The 15,600-nt window shown below is 41.7% G+C and overlaps 1 protein-coding gene across 1 annotated transcript in view; it reads left to right on the forward strand.

Moving 5' to 3' along the window:
• The first annotated feature begins 2,770 nt into the window (after nucleotides 1-2,770).
• Nucleotides 2,771-15,600, forward strand: part of ivd (isovaleryl-CoA dehydrogenase) — a 14,307-nt gene continuing 1,477 nt past the window's right edge. The window contains exons 1-11 of the mRNA XM_063184440.1: nucleotides 2,771-3,034; nucleotides 3,740-3,829; nucleotides 5,249-5,300; nucleotides 6,363-6,532; nucleotides 8,760-8,853; nucleotides 10,142-10,272; nucleotides 11,824-11,920; nucleotides 12,433-12,526; nucleotides 12,717-12,798; nucleotides 13,017-13,121; nucleotides 13,667-13,739. Coding sequence (XP_063040510.1) covers nucleotides 2,912-3,034; nucleotides 3,740-3,829; nucleotides 5,249-5,300; nucleotides 6,363-6,532; nucleotides 8,760-8,853; nucleotides 10,142-10,272; nucleotides 11,824-11,920; nucleotides 12,433-12,526; nucleotides 12,717-12,798; nucleotides 13,017-13,121; nucleotides 13,667-13,739 — 1,111 coding nt within the window. The 5' untranslated portion in view covers nucleotides 2,771-2,911. The remainder of the gene's footprint in view (nucleotides 3,035-3,739; nucleotides 3,830-5,248; nucleotides 5,301-6,362; nucleotides 6,533-8,759; nucleotides 8,854-10,141; nucleotides 10,273-11,823; nucleotides 11,921-12,432; nucleotides 12,527-12,716; nucleotides 12,799-13,016; nucleotides 13,122-13,666; nucleotides 13,740-15,600) is intronic.

Genomic DNA, 15,600 nt, shown 5'->3' on the forward strand with positions numbered 1-15,600 from the left:
TGCACACCAAAGTTTACACGCATTTGACTTGACGGGGAAAACATTTATGGGGAAGCTCTTGGGTGCAACATTACCTCACCATTATATTATAGGACACACATACTTATGTGGAAGGCAACAAAAGCAATTGATTTGAGGAACCATTGTTGGAACGCTACGGTGATAGACGTTTACAAACAAAAAACTGGCACGGCGACGGATAAGCATTGTTGCGCGCAATTACGCACATAGCACAAAAACGTAGGGGAGCAGTCGACTCTAAACCCCTTACACTGTTCTGCCCATCCAACGCACTAGATGGCAATATAGTGCAATTAGACAGACAGTTCTGTCTACTTAAATGAAGTAGAGTCTCGCTTACATAGATCACCTGGATCAGAGAGAGTAGAGAGACTTAAAGAATCTCTGCCTAGATGGGTCTACAAAACCGCCATCTTGCTACAGGCAAATTCTAAGTAAAGGTGTCTAGTGTCTAAAAAAAACCAATGGTAATACAATGGCAAATTCTGAATTGAGAATTGGGGTATGTATACAGTCCTTCGTTTTTATTTGAAATCAAAACATGTAGCCTAAAGATTTTTTTTTTAAAAAAACACATATGTAAGAGAGTAATTCTGAGTTCATAAAGTCAAATAGGGCATGAGACACATAATTGTGTAACGTAATAAGTTGATACTGTAAGATTAAAAACAATTTGTCAGGGAGGGGGGGCATGACACAATACATAGAAATAAAATCATAACTATAGATTGAAAAATAAGTTATGATAGCAAGCAAGCCCAATTTTGGGCCTACAAGAGATTCTCAAATCATTTCCTCAAATTTGTGTCCTTTCTGTGTGCTCTGACCTCATTGTGAATCTGCAAAGTAAGCTACGTTTTATTAAAGATGTGAAATGAAAAAAATTTGAGGGCATCTGTCTATGTTTCAAAATAGGTTTGGAGATTTATTTTCTCAGATATACGTACTAAGCATGTGTACAAATACCTTGAATGTTAACTGTATGTCGAAGTAATATAAGGCACAGGGTTACTTAGAGGATGAAGGAATGGATACGGTATCCGTATCAGTCTTGTGCTTGAAGCAGTGGTTTCGCCTTTTTTGTTTAAATAGGCATACCTAAATTTGCACGCCTTCCATAATAATGGAGACAGAAAGTGAAGTTCTTCTCTCTGTTCCAACTTTGCTTGTGTCAAAAAGGCTATAGAGCTCTTCAGCGTTGACGTCAACTTGTATGCGGCGTTTGGACTTCCGGTTCGATGGCGATTTTTTACATTGCAAAACGCCATAGAGATTCAGGTTTGGCAAAAATATAAGTTGCACGGCAACAACGAACATTAGCGTGTCCCCGCATCCCTTTCTCATTAGTGGAACGGATCGTATCATCATGTTGGTGTATTCACATGTTAAATCATGACGATTATAATTCAATATTGCTAACCCCTTTCTGATCATTAAAACTTCCGAACTACATACTTTCCTTTGGTTGCCATGGGTACAAGCCTCCGCACGTACATGCCGTTAGATACAGGCGCCGCTTCTGTAGTCGCCAAAAGCTTCCGGGTTTAGCATATGGACGCAACATCGTATTTATGTCGAAGTTTGACACAAAATGATCAACCATGTCATACCTACAGCCTATTTTTAACACCCTCGACAGTTTGCGGGGGTTCGCTAAGCGCGTGCTTGCACTCGGAGCTTATTTGAAATTTACCCCTATTCATTCCCAATGGAGGCCGGAAGCCGATACGAACCAGGAAGTCCTTAAATGCTAACATGAAAGACTACAATCTACTACATGCTTCCGCGTTACTGAAGAACTCTATAGGCTATAGTCATGCTACAGGGATGGTTAACGGGAATGCCAATGGGAATGTCCTGCCATACACCATCACACAAAGCAATATTTCTTTAAGAAATGCAACCACAATAAGAAATGCAATTTGCTCCTTCCACATCTGCACAGAGCGACTATAATACGTTAATTACATAGTTGTTACACCAGGTACTGTATGACAGTGGTGTGCACAGACATTTTGGAGGGCAGGTAGGCCTACTGAAGGGGGCGGTTGGGGGGGAACTTCAGGCTGCCTAGAGGCTACGTATGTATTGTATAGGGACATTACTGTCACATGCATTCCATCGTGAACTATTTGTAGATTATCATGTCAACATGGACCTCACATTGTGACAAAAAACTTCCAATAAAGAACTTTCAAAGTGTGTCCAAGTCCAATTGGGCAAAGGGGCAGGTGCTTTAGCACCATTGTCCCTATCTGTGCACGCCTATGTATGAGGTAGATAGACTGTGTTGTTACCGCGAAAAAACAATGAACTAACAAAACATAAACAAATAAACAAACAAACAAACAAATGAATCAATAGGCCTAAATAAAATGTTCTTACTGGGTTCGTTCAGTGTGTCTGGGCCTGCGTCTGCGGCCTGCGTCTCTTTTTGTATTTTGCATGCCTTGGTGGTAAATGTAGCCTATTATAGGCCTACACACTGTGCATTGCTTTGTCTTCATTGTCTGCTGGTGTTGACTGTGCAACTCTATCACAAATGTATCCCTGACTTAAAAACCAAACCTAACCCTAACCTGAACTTTGTAAATATAGTGGGCCTTATTCAAATCACTGTTCATTTTAGATGCATGTTCCTATTTATTAAGGGGGGAGCAAAAAGAGCATTTCTGTTGAGGGGAAAGGAAACCACTGAACCTAAATGAACTATCCGTGCCTTTTATTTTGAAAACAATCGGAAGCGGCCATATTGAAAATTACACAAGTGTACGGTCGCTGCATAAACGCAGCTGATTGAAACTAGACCTTGTGCAATTATCTAAGCTGTTAAAAGCAGTGTTAAGACTTATTTTATATTAAGGCACTCATACCACTCAATCATTTCAAAATGTTCGCTGCAAGAAGAGCTCTGTGTTTAGGTTTTAAACTGTCAAGGGTACCTCGACGTGGATGTGTCGGTGCCATTCCAGTGGATGATATTGTGAATGGACTTACTGATGACCAAATACAGGTATTAGTCGGCTGAGTAAGGAGTGATTTAGTCTCATCAAAAGAAACATTCCGTTTCATTGACACTCACCGACGCTGTAATTATTTGTTTTTTTGCACGGCTGGATGGAGACGTTGTAAAAACATGAAAGCTCGTTAGCTTGCTAACCGGTTAGCTCACCAAACCAATGTGACATAACAGTGTGGCAGACAACGAGCAACTTTCTGTCACCAAGTCATAGCTGGTGTTTACCCTTTTCTTATGATTGTGTTGAACGAAGATATTAATCAGCAGTTAATTTCAGTCATTTGCATGTCCATATAGCTGTCCGTTTTTACATATGTAAACAATTTGACCTTGTGCACTGTGTCAATGAATCGTCAGACTGAGTTTTCATTAGTTCAGTGAAATACAGCGGAGTTCCTCAACAGCATGCACGTGTTTTATGCTGTTTACAAAGATGCAGTGCCTGACTTCGTATCGCAAGGGGCTGTTATCAGTACTTGGCTAGTGGCGCTTTGGCATCGCAGGGGTTATCCGAGGACCACATTAGAACTACAACACCGGGGTGGGGTGCATGCAAACTTTTTGATTGGATGAGATTGTTCGTGACGTCGCTGATTGCTTAATTTCATGTCCAGCTTATAATGCAATAATGGTAAATGTATTTTTCTGACTGGTTATTAATGATTTCAACGTTTTCTTGTTTATATCATTGCTGTGTAGTTGCGAGAGACAGTCCAGAAGTTCTGTGCAGAGAAACTGGCCCCCTATGCAGATGAAATTGACAAAGCCAATGAGTTCAAAGGCATTCGGGTATGTTTCGCCACCTGTGCATAGAAGCCTTTACAGTGCTCTGTTCATTATTAATCATTATGTGTAGCCTGGGTCATTTCACGTGAAATCAGACACTTTGGGACCCGACTGACTCAGATTTCAATCATACTTGGTGTGCCTGTTTAGTAGCAAGGTAGCACCCCAGAACTGCATTTGTGTGAATCTGAAAGCCCAGTGAAAGAAAGCCCATTGGGAAACTCCAACTCCCATTGTCATTGTGACACAGCACTCCACAGCACACAAGTGAACACTGCACACAATGAAATTGCATTTATGCCTCACCCGTGCAAGGGGGCAGCCTTCAGTGGCGCCACATGGGGAGCAATGCGGTGGGACGGTACCATGCTCAGGGTACCTCAGTCATGGAGGAGGATGGGGGAGAGCACTGGTTACATTACATTACTCCCCCCACCAACCTGGCGGGTCGGGAGTCGAACCGGCAACCTCTGGGATGCATGTCTGACGCCCTAACCGCTCACCCATGACTGCCCATGACACCAATATTAAGGGAGAAACAGACTAGCAAAGGTTTACATGAGGGTAGGACACTATGCATTCAGCCTTAATTATATCAGTCAGTGTAAGTCACAAAAAGATGTCTGAGGTGTTGTTTGACAGCTCTTTTCTGGCTCTACAAATTACACAAACAGCATGGAATACAACAACCTTCAGAATATGAATTATGATACATTGAAAAATTAAAAATTGAATATAAAAAAAACGTATATTTTAAAATGGCCGGTTTCTTGGTGTTTGGTTCTTTATTCATTTCAGAGATAATGGGACATAAAGGTTTAAATTAGTTGTAATAAAGTAGTAATAGAGTAGTGTCAGGGACAGGACTGGACTGGCCATCTGGCGTAACGGGCATTTTCCCGGTGGGCCCCTGCACCCTCGTTGGTCCCTATTCCAGCTACTCAAAAACTACACAGCTTCTGCCCATTGTCAATGGATACAGTGGAAACTAGACCATTTTCAACATTCAGAGAAGGCAGGGAACTGGCCATTGTAAAATATAAGTTTCAACCAAATGCAGTTCTGATGTGCTACCTTGGTACTAAACAGGAACACCAAGTATGATTGAAATCGGAGTCGGTCGGGTCCCAAAGTGTCTGATTTCACGTGAAATGACCTGCCTGCTAATTATATCATCAAGGTAGGCATACGATATACAGTATACCGTTATGCAATATAATAAGTAGACACTACCTCTTGCCAGATAGAGGACATTTAACCCAGCTTCTCTAAGCCAATGTTTTCAATCAAGACTGGAGAATTATCTTTCATATACACCCATTGTAGTTAATAACAACATTAAATAATTAAGCATTGACTTGTAATAGTAAACATGGGCATACACACAGTAATTGAAATAATCTTGTGCATATTGTTCTCTAGCAATTTTGGAAGGATATGGGAGACATGGGACTTCTCGGAATAACCGCTCCTGGTAATAATTCCCCTCACTGCATGAACACTAGTGATAATTCTGTAACAATTGAGGCGTCCAGGGGAAGGCAGGCATGGTTTCAATGGTTTCAATTCAAATGGCAGAAACCAAGAAAATAAAAATTGAACATTTAGAAGTGTAATTTGATTCTATGTTTAGTTGGCTGGATTGCACAGGATTGCATTTGAGAACCAAAAAAAGTTTCAATGCATCTACCAGTAGGGGGAGTAACTTGGAAAATTGATCTTTGTCACTATGCCCATCTTCCCTGTGTGCTCCTCAATCTGTAGTTTGGACTTTCAATTCTTTGTGTCTTAAATAATTCATAAATAATTAATTTGGCCACTTGGGTTGCAGGTGATCACAGTCTCACTGTAGATCAAGGGAAATTTAGGCTATAATTAGGCGGTTTAAGGGGGGGACAAGGTCAAGGAACATGCCACACATTTATCACTGTGTTTGTCTTGTTCTAAAACCCCTGGCAATAGGTGGAAATAAACAATTCAGTGAAGCCCCATCGATAACAGTAGTGTCACACATTACAATATTGCAACATTATACAACATTATATTGTTATAACTTTTCTTGCATGCATGGTGATATGGCATATGAAAGTACAAAATCAACAGTATAGTGGAAGCATGAAAAGTAAAACCTGATATGGTGTGGTTTTGTTGTAATTCGAAGAGAATGTGATTCATTGACATTTGTTTTTTGAAGGAAAAATAACATTTTTGTAGGTTTTTAACCAATGTTACGAAAAAACAAGGCATCACGTCAACCACCCACCAACAGAAAACAGTCTTTTAATGCAGGATTCTGCAGCCTGCCACAATCTGGGCACTGCCATCATAGAGTGACGAAAATCACAGCCAGAGATGAGAATTAGCATGATTGCCTGGGAGACTAGATTGGCGTCCTATTTACTCATTTATTTACTTTTCTTGATTGCTTGTACCCGGTGGAGTGTGGCATCTCCAGAGCTAAAACATTATCTCTCCTATGTCATTCTCCACCCTTCAATAAAATGCATTTGACTGAATGATGGTGTCCCGTTCACAGTGGAGGTTGGGGGCACCGGATTGGGCTACCTGGATCATGTGATCGTGATGGAGGAAATGTCCCGGGTGTCAGCAGCCATCGCCCTCAGCTACGGTGCCCATTCCAACCTCTGTATTAATCAGATGGTGCGCCATGCCAACCCTGCACAGACGGAGAAGTACATGCCCAAGGTGAGACTGGGATATCTTCTGAAAATGTGCCCGTGGCAATTCTGATTTGCCTTTTTCACAGTGACGGCGGACAAATTAAGTTATGACGCAAAACAGGTATATTGGACTACTGGTTTCAGGCAGAATTCAGTGGCATCAAATGTGTAGTTCAATGTTACCAAATGCAACTTATACCTGTTGCAAAGCAAATGCATTGAAATGTTCAGTGTTAAAGCTTCAAAGGTGTCTGACATCACATGAAAAAGGAGCAGCCACCTCTCATCATCGGCTTACATTCCAGATGCAGGCTGAAGTACATTTGTGAATCTGGCAAGAGTCAGGTTAAGGGATTTGATGATGCACTAAAGAAGACGACAAACACATGTATGCATGCAGGCGTGCACGCATGCACACACCACGCGTTTTTAGTGTGAAGCACTCCGATATTGAAATATTAGATACAGTATGAGGTACAGAGTCTGTCATCTGTTTGTAGAGTTTATTACATTTTTGTACAATACCTCTTTGGTGAAGAAATTCAATGAATGGCATCTGAAAAATGTTATCTACAAGGGTTAGTGTGTAAAAGATAATTTAGCTGTCCTATCAAAAAGGAGGATTATTCTCGCTATACAGATTATATATCAGGAGCAACAGTGCTGTGCTGTTTTTTGTTAGCATGTGGTAAAAAAACAGAGTAATTCTGTTTTTGTTCTAAAAAAAAAAAAAGACGACAGTGAGTCCAGCCAGTCATTTTAGCACAGTGTTATGCCTGAAAGGAAAAGTAATGAAGCCAGAAGTGGATTTGATTAGAACTTGATCACCATTCCGAGGAGCCGGACGCGCGTCTTTTTCAGTCTCTTCCTTTAGCGCAGGGGCCTCCGCTCCTGATCTGCTCCGCCTCCGCCCAGTTCCGTTGCAGCCGAGGCAGGTTGCTATAGTGACTGCATGCGCTGCTAAGCATCCTGGCTTGGGTCATGATGTTATTATGTGAAAGCTCCCATAATTCCATTCAGGGAGCAGACAGCTGTCATTCCTCATAAACTGAAGGCTTTTTTTTTATCTCGTTCCGTCTACGTTTCCCGCAAACTGTATTTAGAGACATGGTCTGGCCTTGATGCAAACACCGAATGTACAGTGGTATATATCAACAGGCTTGAGTTGAGTTGGCTATTCTGCATGAGATGAAATTTTCAAACCTTAAATTGTAACTAGTGTTGGGCACCGCAATGTTACATTTTTCTCAGCTTAATCAATCTACAGCAGGTGCTGGCTGCCTTTTCTGCTATGGGCTCTGGAAATATGCACTTAGAGAAGAATTTCTCTGCTACTTCCCCAGATCATATTTTCTGCACAACTTACTTGACACGGAATACAAGTGATTTGCATACGCATATTTGCAAACAGTGTGAGTAGATATGGGTACTTAATAAGGCCGTAGTAATACAAGTTAAGCTAGCGTGACGGGGTACCACAGCAAGACACGCAGTCATATAAACTCCTGTTCTCAGCCGTTTTCCGGTGTTGTATCTGACAGTGTAGCAGAAGGGAAGACTGTGTAGACAGAGTGTGTGCATGTGAGTGTGTGTGTGGGCGCATTGGTTGTTCATCTGTGTGTGTGTATGAGCATAATTTCAGTAGTTGAACCTGTTATTTAGGCTACTTTCCTCCGTAGCATGCTGGCTGTGTAATGCCCAGCAGTGTTTTGTGCCAAAGTGTATGACCTCATTTGTCACATCAGATGCAATTGTAGGTAATCAGAAAAGAGAGCAAAGGCTAAAAAGACCTTTGAGATCTTTCGGTGTGTGTGTGTGTGTGTGTGTGTGCGCACGCATGCATGCACACGTGTATGTGTGTGTGAGCATGCACATATGTATTCACACAGTGCGTACTAAAAACAAATGTGCGCCTGTGGGCTTTTTTTTTTAACTGTTCATACCTTTTTAACCCATTTATATTCAAAGTGGTGTTTGGGAGTTAAGTACATATCTAGTACAAGGTCTTCATGAAGGTCTTGCATGTACTGTACAGGCAGGATTTCTCTTTACGGACTGCAGGTGCAATGTGTATAGTCATTTCTGGTTCCTCATTCAGTCAGTGATCGATCGAAGTTCTGAAGTTGTGGGCTCAAGGTTTTCTTTTTGTGTGTGTGTGTGTGTGTGTGTGTGTGTGTGTGTGTGTGTGTGTGTGTGTGTGTGTGTGTGTGTGTGTGTGTGTGTGTGTGTGTGTGCACTCTCTTCTCCTCCAGTTGCTGTCAGGAGAGCATTTCGGAGCCTTGGCCATGAGCGAGCCCAATGCTGGCTCCGACGTGGTGTCCATGAAACTGAAAGCAGAGAAAAAAGGTACATAACTACATCTCTCTACTGCTCTCTCTAACGCACGTTTTGCTGCTTTAAACTGCTTTGGAGCCCGCGATCCCACTCGCTGTTTCCTGGAAAAGCTTGACTACATCATAACAAGAGGTGCACCGAAATGAAAATTTGTGGCAGAAACCGAATAATAAGTAATCACTTGGCCGAATACCGAAACCGAAACTGAATATTACAATTCAGTTAAAACATATCAAAAGTTAGGTTTTTCACTATTTTTAAATTTTGCTTAAATCCATGGCTTACAATAAATGTTTAGACATGTTTTTGAAAGAAAATAAATGTGTATTAGAAGTCTTTAAATGTTAGAGTATAACTGAAATTGATTTAATTAATGCCCATTTTCAATTCATTTTCTATTCGGCCTCCGATTCGGCCACTCAATTGGCTTTCGGATGAAAACTGAAAGTGTCTTTTTTTTGCATTTTCGGACGAATATTTTCTGCGGCCGAATTTTCGGTGCACCTCTAATCATAACAACATAGCTGAGCCTTAAATAAGAGATTGAGACATGGTCATTACCATTTTGTAATGGAGGCTTTACATGAATGGGTTAACGTAATCACACTCTGAGAAAAGCTTTAAGAGGTTCCCCACGCACAGACACACATGGCTGCTTTCATTGTGGTCTTGGTTTTTGGTTGCGTCAAAACCTGCAAGCAGACACAAATGGTTTGAAATGAAATGACAAACGCAGTATCTGATGTTTTTACTCATGCATGACGTTTTAACCATTCGTATAATTGGCTAGCCATGGCCTACTTGGTTAGGAAAATAGTCATGGGATTGGAACGTTGCAGGTTGAAATCCCATACGGTAGGCAAATTGTGAGTGAGTGGTCTCTCTACACACTCTATACCATGGCTTCAGTGAGGCACCTAACCCCACATTGCTCTAGAGACTGTAACCAATACCCTGTACCTAAACACAGTAACTGTACTTTCTTTTGGATAAAGAAGCATCTGATAAGTGACTTACTTGACTTAAGCCCTTTGCTCCTCTTGGGTGCATAGGCCCTTGTCGAACAACCACCTCTTCACTCTCTTGTTGGCTCTCTGTTCAAATTCTCCTCAATTCAGCCCACTCCTGGACATTTCTGTCTCTATGTGATAAGTGCATGTTATGTCATGTCTGAAGAAGGGACTGTTGACTCACAATGTCACAAAAAATCCTGGTTAAAGTGGACTATTTTCATTTTATTGATTCAGTCGGCAACTCTGGGCCCGCCCATGAAATTGCTTGTTTTCCCCCACCCCCATAGGTGACTACTACATTCTGAACGGCGGCAAGTTCTGGATCACAAACGGACCAGACGCTGATGTTCTCATCGTCTACGCCAAGACGGAACCCTCGGCAGCAGCCCGCGGCATCACTGCTTTCATTATTGAGAAGGTGTGTGTGTGCGTGTGTGTGTATGTACAGTGTGTGTACAGTGTGTACTTGTAATTCTACGCCTATCAAAATGTCCTCGCTAATACAGGAAAGTTAGAAAGTCTCAGGGCCATTCCATGCCAGTTGAACAAATCTCCATGCACTTGTGTCTCAAAAAATACTAAAAATATTACTGGGTGTTTCTTAAACATCCAAGAGAAAGGACTGACATCTCATTTTAATTCAAGTGATATCCTTTCCAAGTTACAGATCATTTTAGGGGGAAAGGGTGTCGATTTTGTTAAGCTATTTTTCTGCTAAGCTCTGAAGGTCATAGCAAGCAAACGGCAAACTTTACGGACAGTTGGTCATGGATTGTTTTGGTCTGGGCAGTTTAGCATTCTTTAGTTTGATTACAAAGGGAGTAAGTGAAGGTCTCTCCTTGTAAAGATAGCACTGCAGTTGTGTGCGTGCATGTGTGCGTGGTAAAGCCCTCTTGGCTGCCCAGACAGCCATCTGTGGTGTATGAATTTGTGTGTCAACCAAGATGGCCTAAATGTCCCATGGCGACGGCATTGGAAGTTGTAATTCAGTGGAATATGATTTGTGGGGTGGGGAGGTTGGTTAATGTCTTCATGTAGGTGGGCAAGCCAGATGTTGTACGTTAAGACAGCACGAGGGAAGCCTCACAGCTGCTGACTCTGCTGCCCTCACCCCACCACACATCATCAAGTCAAGTCAAGTCAAGTCAAGTCAAGTCAAGTTTATTGTCAATTTCTTTACATGCACTGGTCATACAAAGAATTTGAAATTGCGTTTCTTGCTCTCCCATGCAGACATAGACTAATCTAGGTAAGGACATAGACAGTATAGACATAGACAGTACTCATACATGGACATAGACAGTATGGACGTAGACATTGCTCATACAGACATTTAAAGTGCAAGACTGGACAACAGAAGACTTGTAGAGAACATACATTAAGAGGAGGTATTTTGTTGTGCTTTTTCTAAAAGTCCTTTATAGCGTTCTGACATAGTAATAGTAGCATTTGAAGAAAATAAATAATTAAAAAAGGTTTTATTAAATACACCAGCAGCAGTATGTGTGTGTGTGTGTTTGTATGTGTTTTGTGTGCGTGTGTGTGCGTGTGTGTGTGTGTGTGTGTGTGTGTGTGTGTGTGTGTGTGTGTGTGTGTGTGTGTGTGTGTGTGTGTGTGCATGTTTTGAGTTAGTGCAGGTTGAAAGTTCAGTCACAGATGTAGTAGTGCAGGTGGAATGTTCAGTCGCAGATATGGTGGTGGGGATGAGGGGGGGGAGCGTTGTCAGTGGCCTGGCTGGCTAGAGGCTGACAGTGAAGGGAGAGTGGGTTGAGTGTTCAGTATCTTGATTGCTTGATGCATCGTGCTGCTTGCAAGCCTGGTGGTACGGGAACGGAGGCGCCTGTACCTCTTTCCAGAGGGCAGGAGGCTGAACAGTTTGTGTGCAGGGTGGCTTGTGTCACTTCTCCCTAGCTAATACCTCTGCATATCTAATACTCTGTGTGTTTGTGTGTGTGTTTGTTTGTCGTAGGGCATGCCAGGGTTCAGCACAGCACAGAAGCTGGACAAGCTGGGCATGCGTGGCTCTAACACGTGTGAGCTCATTTTTGAGGACTGCAAAGTTCCTGGTAAGTGTGTGTGTGTGTGTGTGTGTGTGTGTGCATGCGTGTGAGTGTGCATTTGTGGCGGACGAGAGGGCGGGGGGTGAAAGGTGTGAAATTTGCTGAGCAGAACTCTTCAGAGATAAATCAGCAACACATTGTGTTTGTGGCCACAGCATGTACTACAGCAATGATGACGTAATGTGATGATGTAATGGCCCAAATAGTTATGAGAATTATTATTATGATCTGCCCTCCATAACAAAAAATAGATAAATAGATAACCATCAAGTGTGGAAATTAACATTGCAAATGTGGGCTTTCTCCAACCATTTAAAAGTAAATTATATAGTCAGCCACTCGATAGTAAATTATCATACCACATCCAAAATGTATTTTCCCTACTATTTGGCTGGCATCACAGATCAGAAATAAATGCCGTACAGTAAATGAGCATGCATAGTTGCACTCTCAAACAAATTAACACTGAAATAAATTAATTCCTTTAAATTGATGAGGCTTGTTTTGTGTGTTTTTAGAGGCGAACATCTTGGGCCCTTTGAACAAAGGTGTATATGTGCTGATGAGTGGCCTGGATTTGGAAAGGCTTGTACTGGCAGCTGGTCCTGTTGGGTAAGTACAATGAAAACATGTTCATTAGCAGACATTTTTGTGAAAGTTTAGTCGACAACTTCCTTATATTCCTGCTACATAGCCTTAAATAAAACATAAAAGTCACTAACTGATTGAAAGATGATCATGGGGTAGATTAATCTTAAATTGTAGTGTTCAACTTTTCTAATGGAGGCTTTTCTTTGCTCAGTATCATGCAGGCAGTGTTGGACCATGCTATTCCATATATGCATATACGAGAGGCCTTCGGACAGAGAATCGGTGAATTTCAGGTGAGTGTTCAAAATTACCCTGTACTTTCTAAAATGTCAAACATACTGGGGTCTGGCCCTTGTTTGTAATCATGTACTTTCTGTAATGTTGTAGTATATGGCGCACAAAAAAACCTAATCTGTTAAATATCTGAGGGGAAATTGATGTTAACATTTGTGAAATTTAGAAGGGCACGATGTGCAGGCTTAACATTGATGATTTCTGCTTTGGTTGTCAGCTGATGCAAGGCAAGATGGCTGACATGTACACGCGGCTCAGCTCGTGTCGGCAGTACGTCTACAACGTGGCCCGTGCATGTGACAGAGGACATTTCAGCGCAAAGGTATATACATATCTCAAGGAGGATACAGCAGATACAAAGCCCTTTGTGTATGCTTGATTTTTGTCTTACATGCCAACTGTTTGCCTAGTTTAGCATAATTTGGTGGAAGTGAGGGTCATCAGCTAGACTGTAGGCCTCAGGCTAACAGATGTAACCCAATTAAAACTGGCTCATGCTAACAATGGGGGTGTCAAACTAGGCTACCAACAAGCAGAAAAAATAGGGTATGAATAACTGTGGTCTAATTGTTGTATTCACTTCTCCATCCGTTTGGGAGAACCAAAGAGGTTGTTTTCCAGTACACAGTAAATAACATCAGTTTTCCGGTTGACCATTGGTTTAAAGTGAGCCAATCAAAGCATAAACGAATGCACCATAAAGCCAGCTGATTTCATTTCAGAGAAAGGTGGTGTACTCTCCTAATCTGTTATGTTACTCTTTAACATACACCACGTGCCCCATGTTCACCATCTTTGGCTCTGAGATGCCTAAGATACCAATGAAAGTCATTGTTGTTATCCATTGACCTTGTGTTGTTCTTACAGGACTGTGCTGGGGTCATCTTGTACTGTGCCGAGAATGCCACGCAAGTTGCCCTGGATGGAATTCAGTGTTTAGGTGAGTCCACTGCAGACCATTGTAATACCCACCAATGTAATAACTTCCTTCCAACGTAATAACCCTCCCAAAGTAATAAAACAATGGGGGCAAGACCTTTCAGGATTTCTACTTTCCCAATGTCATTCTCATGTGATGGGACAAAATGTAACAAAATGTAAGACTTCTCAACCCTCCTGCCAAGGTAATCATTTCCTGCCAATGTAATAAGTCAACAGCCATTACGTTTGCAGGAAATTATTACGTTGGCCAGGCTACTACATTTGAACTGCGCTTTTTTTTTATTACGTTGGCAGGAAGTTATCACGTTGTTGGGTATTATAGGCCATCCATTTGCCTTGCATTCAAGTACTACTGTATGTGAGTCACTGTCTTTGATGGCCTCAGTAAAATGCAGCCATTTCACATTTTCACCTATTCCTTTGGGTGTCAGTGCTCTGAAGTTACTTCCTACACCGATGCTGACTCAACATGAGATGACTTCAGCAGCATTGAGTCATGATAATAAATGCAGTTGTAATTTTCTTGCGCTGGGACACTATAAAATGGTTTGTTGCATTTTTAGTAGCGGTATACCAGTAAATGTCAAAAAGCGTCACAAATTACATGCATTCATTTCCATTTCCTTCTGTGTAATGATTTGCAAGTTATTCATTATTAGCTGATCAGATTAAATCTCTTCACTGTGTCAGATGTCATCTTTCTTTCCCCTCTTCTTCTCCTGATTAGAAAAATACGGACATCAAATTCGTGTGGTTGGTAATTGAGGAGTCAGTTGCAAACAACTGGGAGCGGCAAACATGGCTGAATCAGCCTGGCATGTATGGTGTACCAGGCAGTCATGTTATGCCTCTTTTCCACTGCCAAATTTTCTGGTCGGTCTACAGCTCAACACAGCGCGACTCAGCCGCCACTTTTTGCTCTTCGATTGAGCTGTGTCGTACCCAATCGAAAAGCAAAAATTGGCGGCCAAGTCACGCTGTGTCGAGCTGTAGGCCTACCAGAAAACTGGCAGTGGAAAAGAGGCATTAGACACACATATCCAAATTCATAATATAATCAATCAGTCTAGTCAAAGCCAAGAGTTGTGCCGTTGTGAGGAAATAAATAGAGTTTCCCACCATGCTGCTACAAGATGATGGATCGATGAATGGGTGGTTGGAGTAGAGGACATTAGGGGAAGAGCAGATGCTAACAATTTACAAGAGTAGAAATGAGCTTTTATCATCATGTTTAGCAACTGGTTCTGGCTTCATTTTTCAAAGTCTCTGTTTTCATTTTCACGTTTAAATACCCAGTCACAGGTACACACAACACAGACACAACACAGTGCCTCTTATTTCTTTACTAGCATCTCATTAAAAAATATGTATGAGCACAGAAGCACTTAAACATTTGCAAGCATTTTAAAGAGTTTTACCTTCAGCATTTGTCTTAACCCCCATGGTTTAGTGCAGTGATACCTTATTAGTCATGCTATTTTATAGGCTGTTGAAAGCCTCATTAGCCAATGCAAATCTATTGCTATTGATAGGTGGGTGTATGGCATTAAAGCTCAGCAGTATTTTGCGTCTCATGTGCATCTCATCTGTATCTGTGCGTCTTGTGCCATGAAATATGCAGTAAATTACGCTCCTATCCTGAACCCTTTGTTATCCTGGCTTGTCACAGCACACGACTCTAGACCCCGTTTCTCGAAACCATCGTTGCTAACCAGTTAGCAACTTAGTAGGTTGCCAACGGGAAATGGCACCAACTACGTTGCTAACTTGGCAACAACACCCCAACAACCATCAAGCATACCCCTGTTTGGTTTGAGAAAGAACACCACACACACACACACACACACACACACACACAC

Source organism: Engraulis encrasicolus, chromosome 19 (genome assembly GCF_034702125.1).
Source record: "Engraulis encrasicolus isolate BLACKSEA-1 chromosome 19, IST_EnEncr_1.0, whole genome shotgun sequence".
In the NCBI taxonomy this organism is placed as follows: Eukaryota; Metazoa; Chordata; class Actinopteri; order Clupeiformes; family Engraulidae; genus Engraulis; species Engraulis encrasicolus.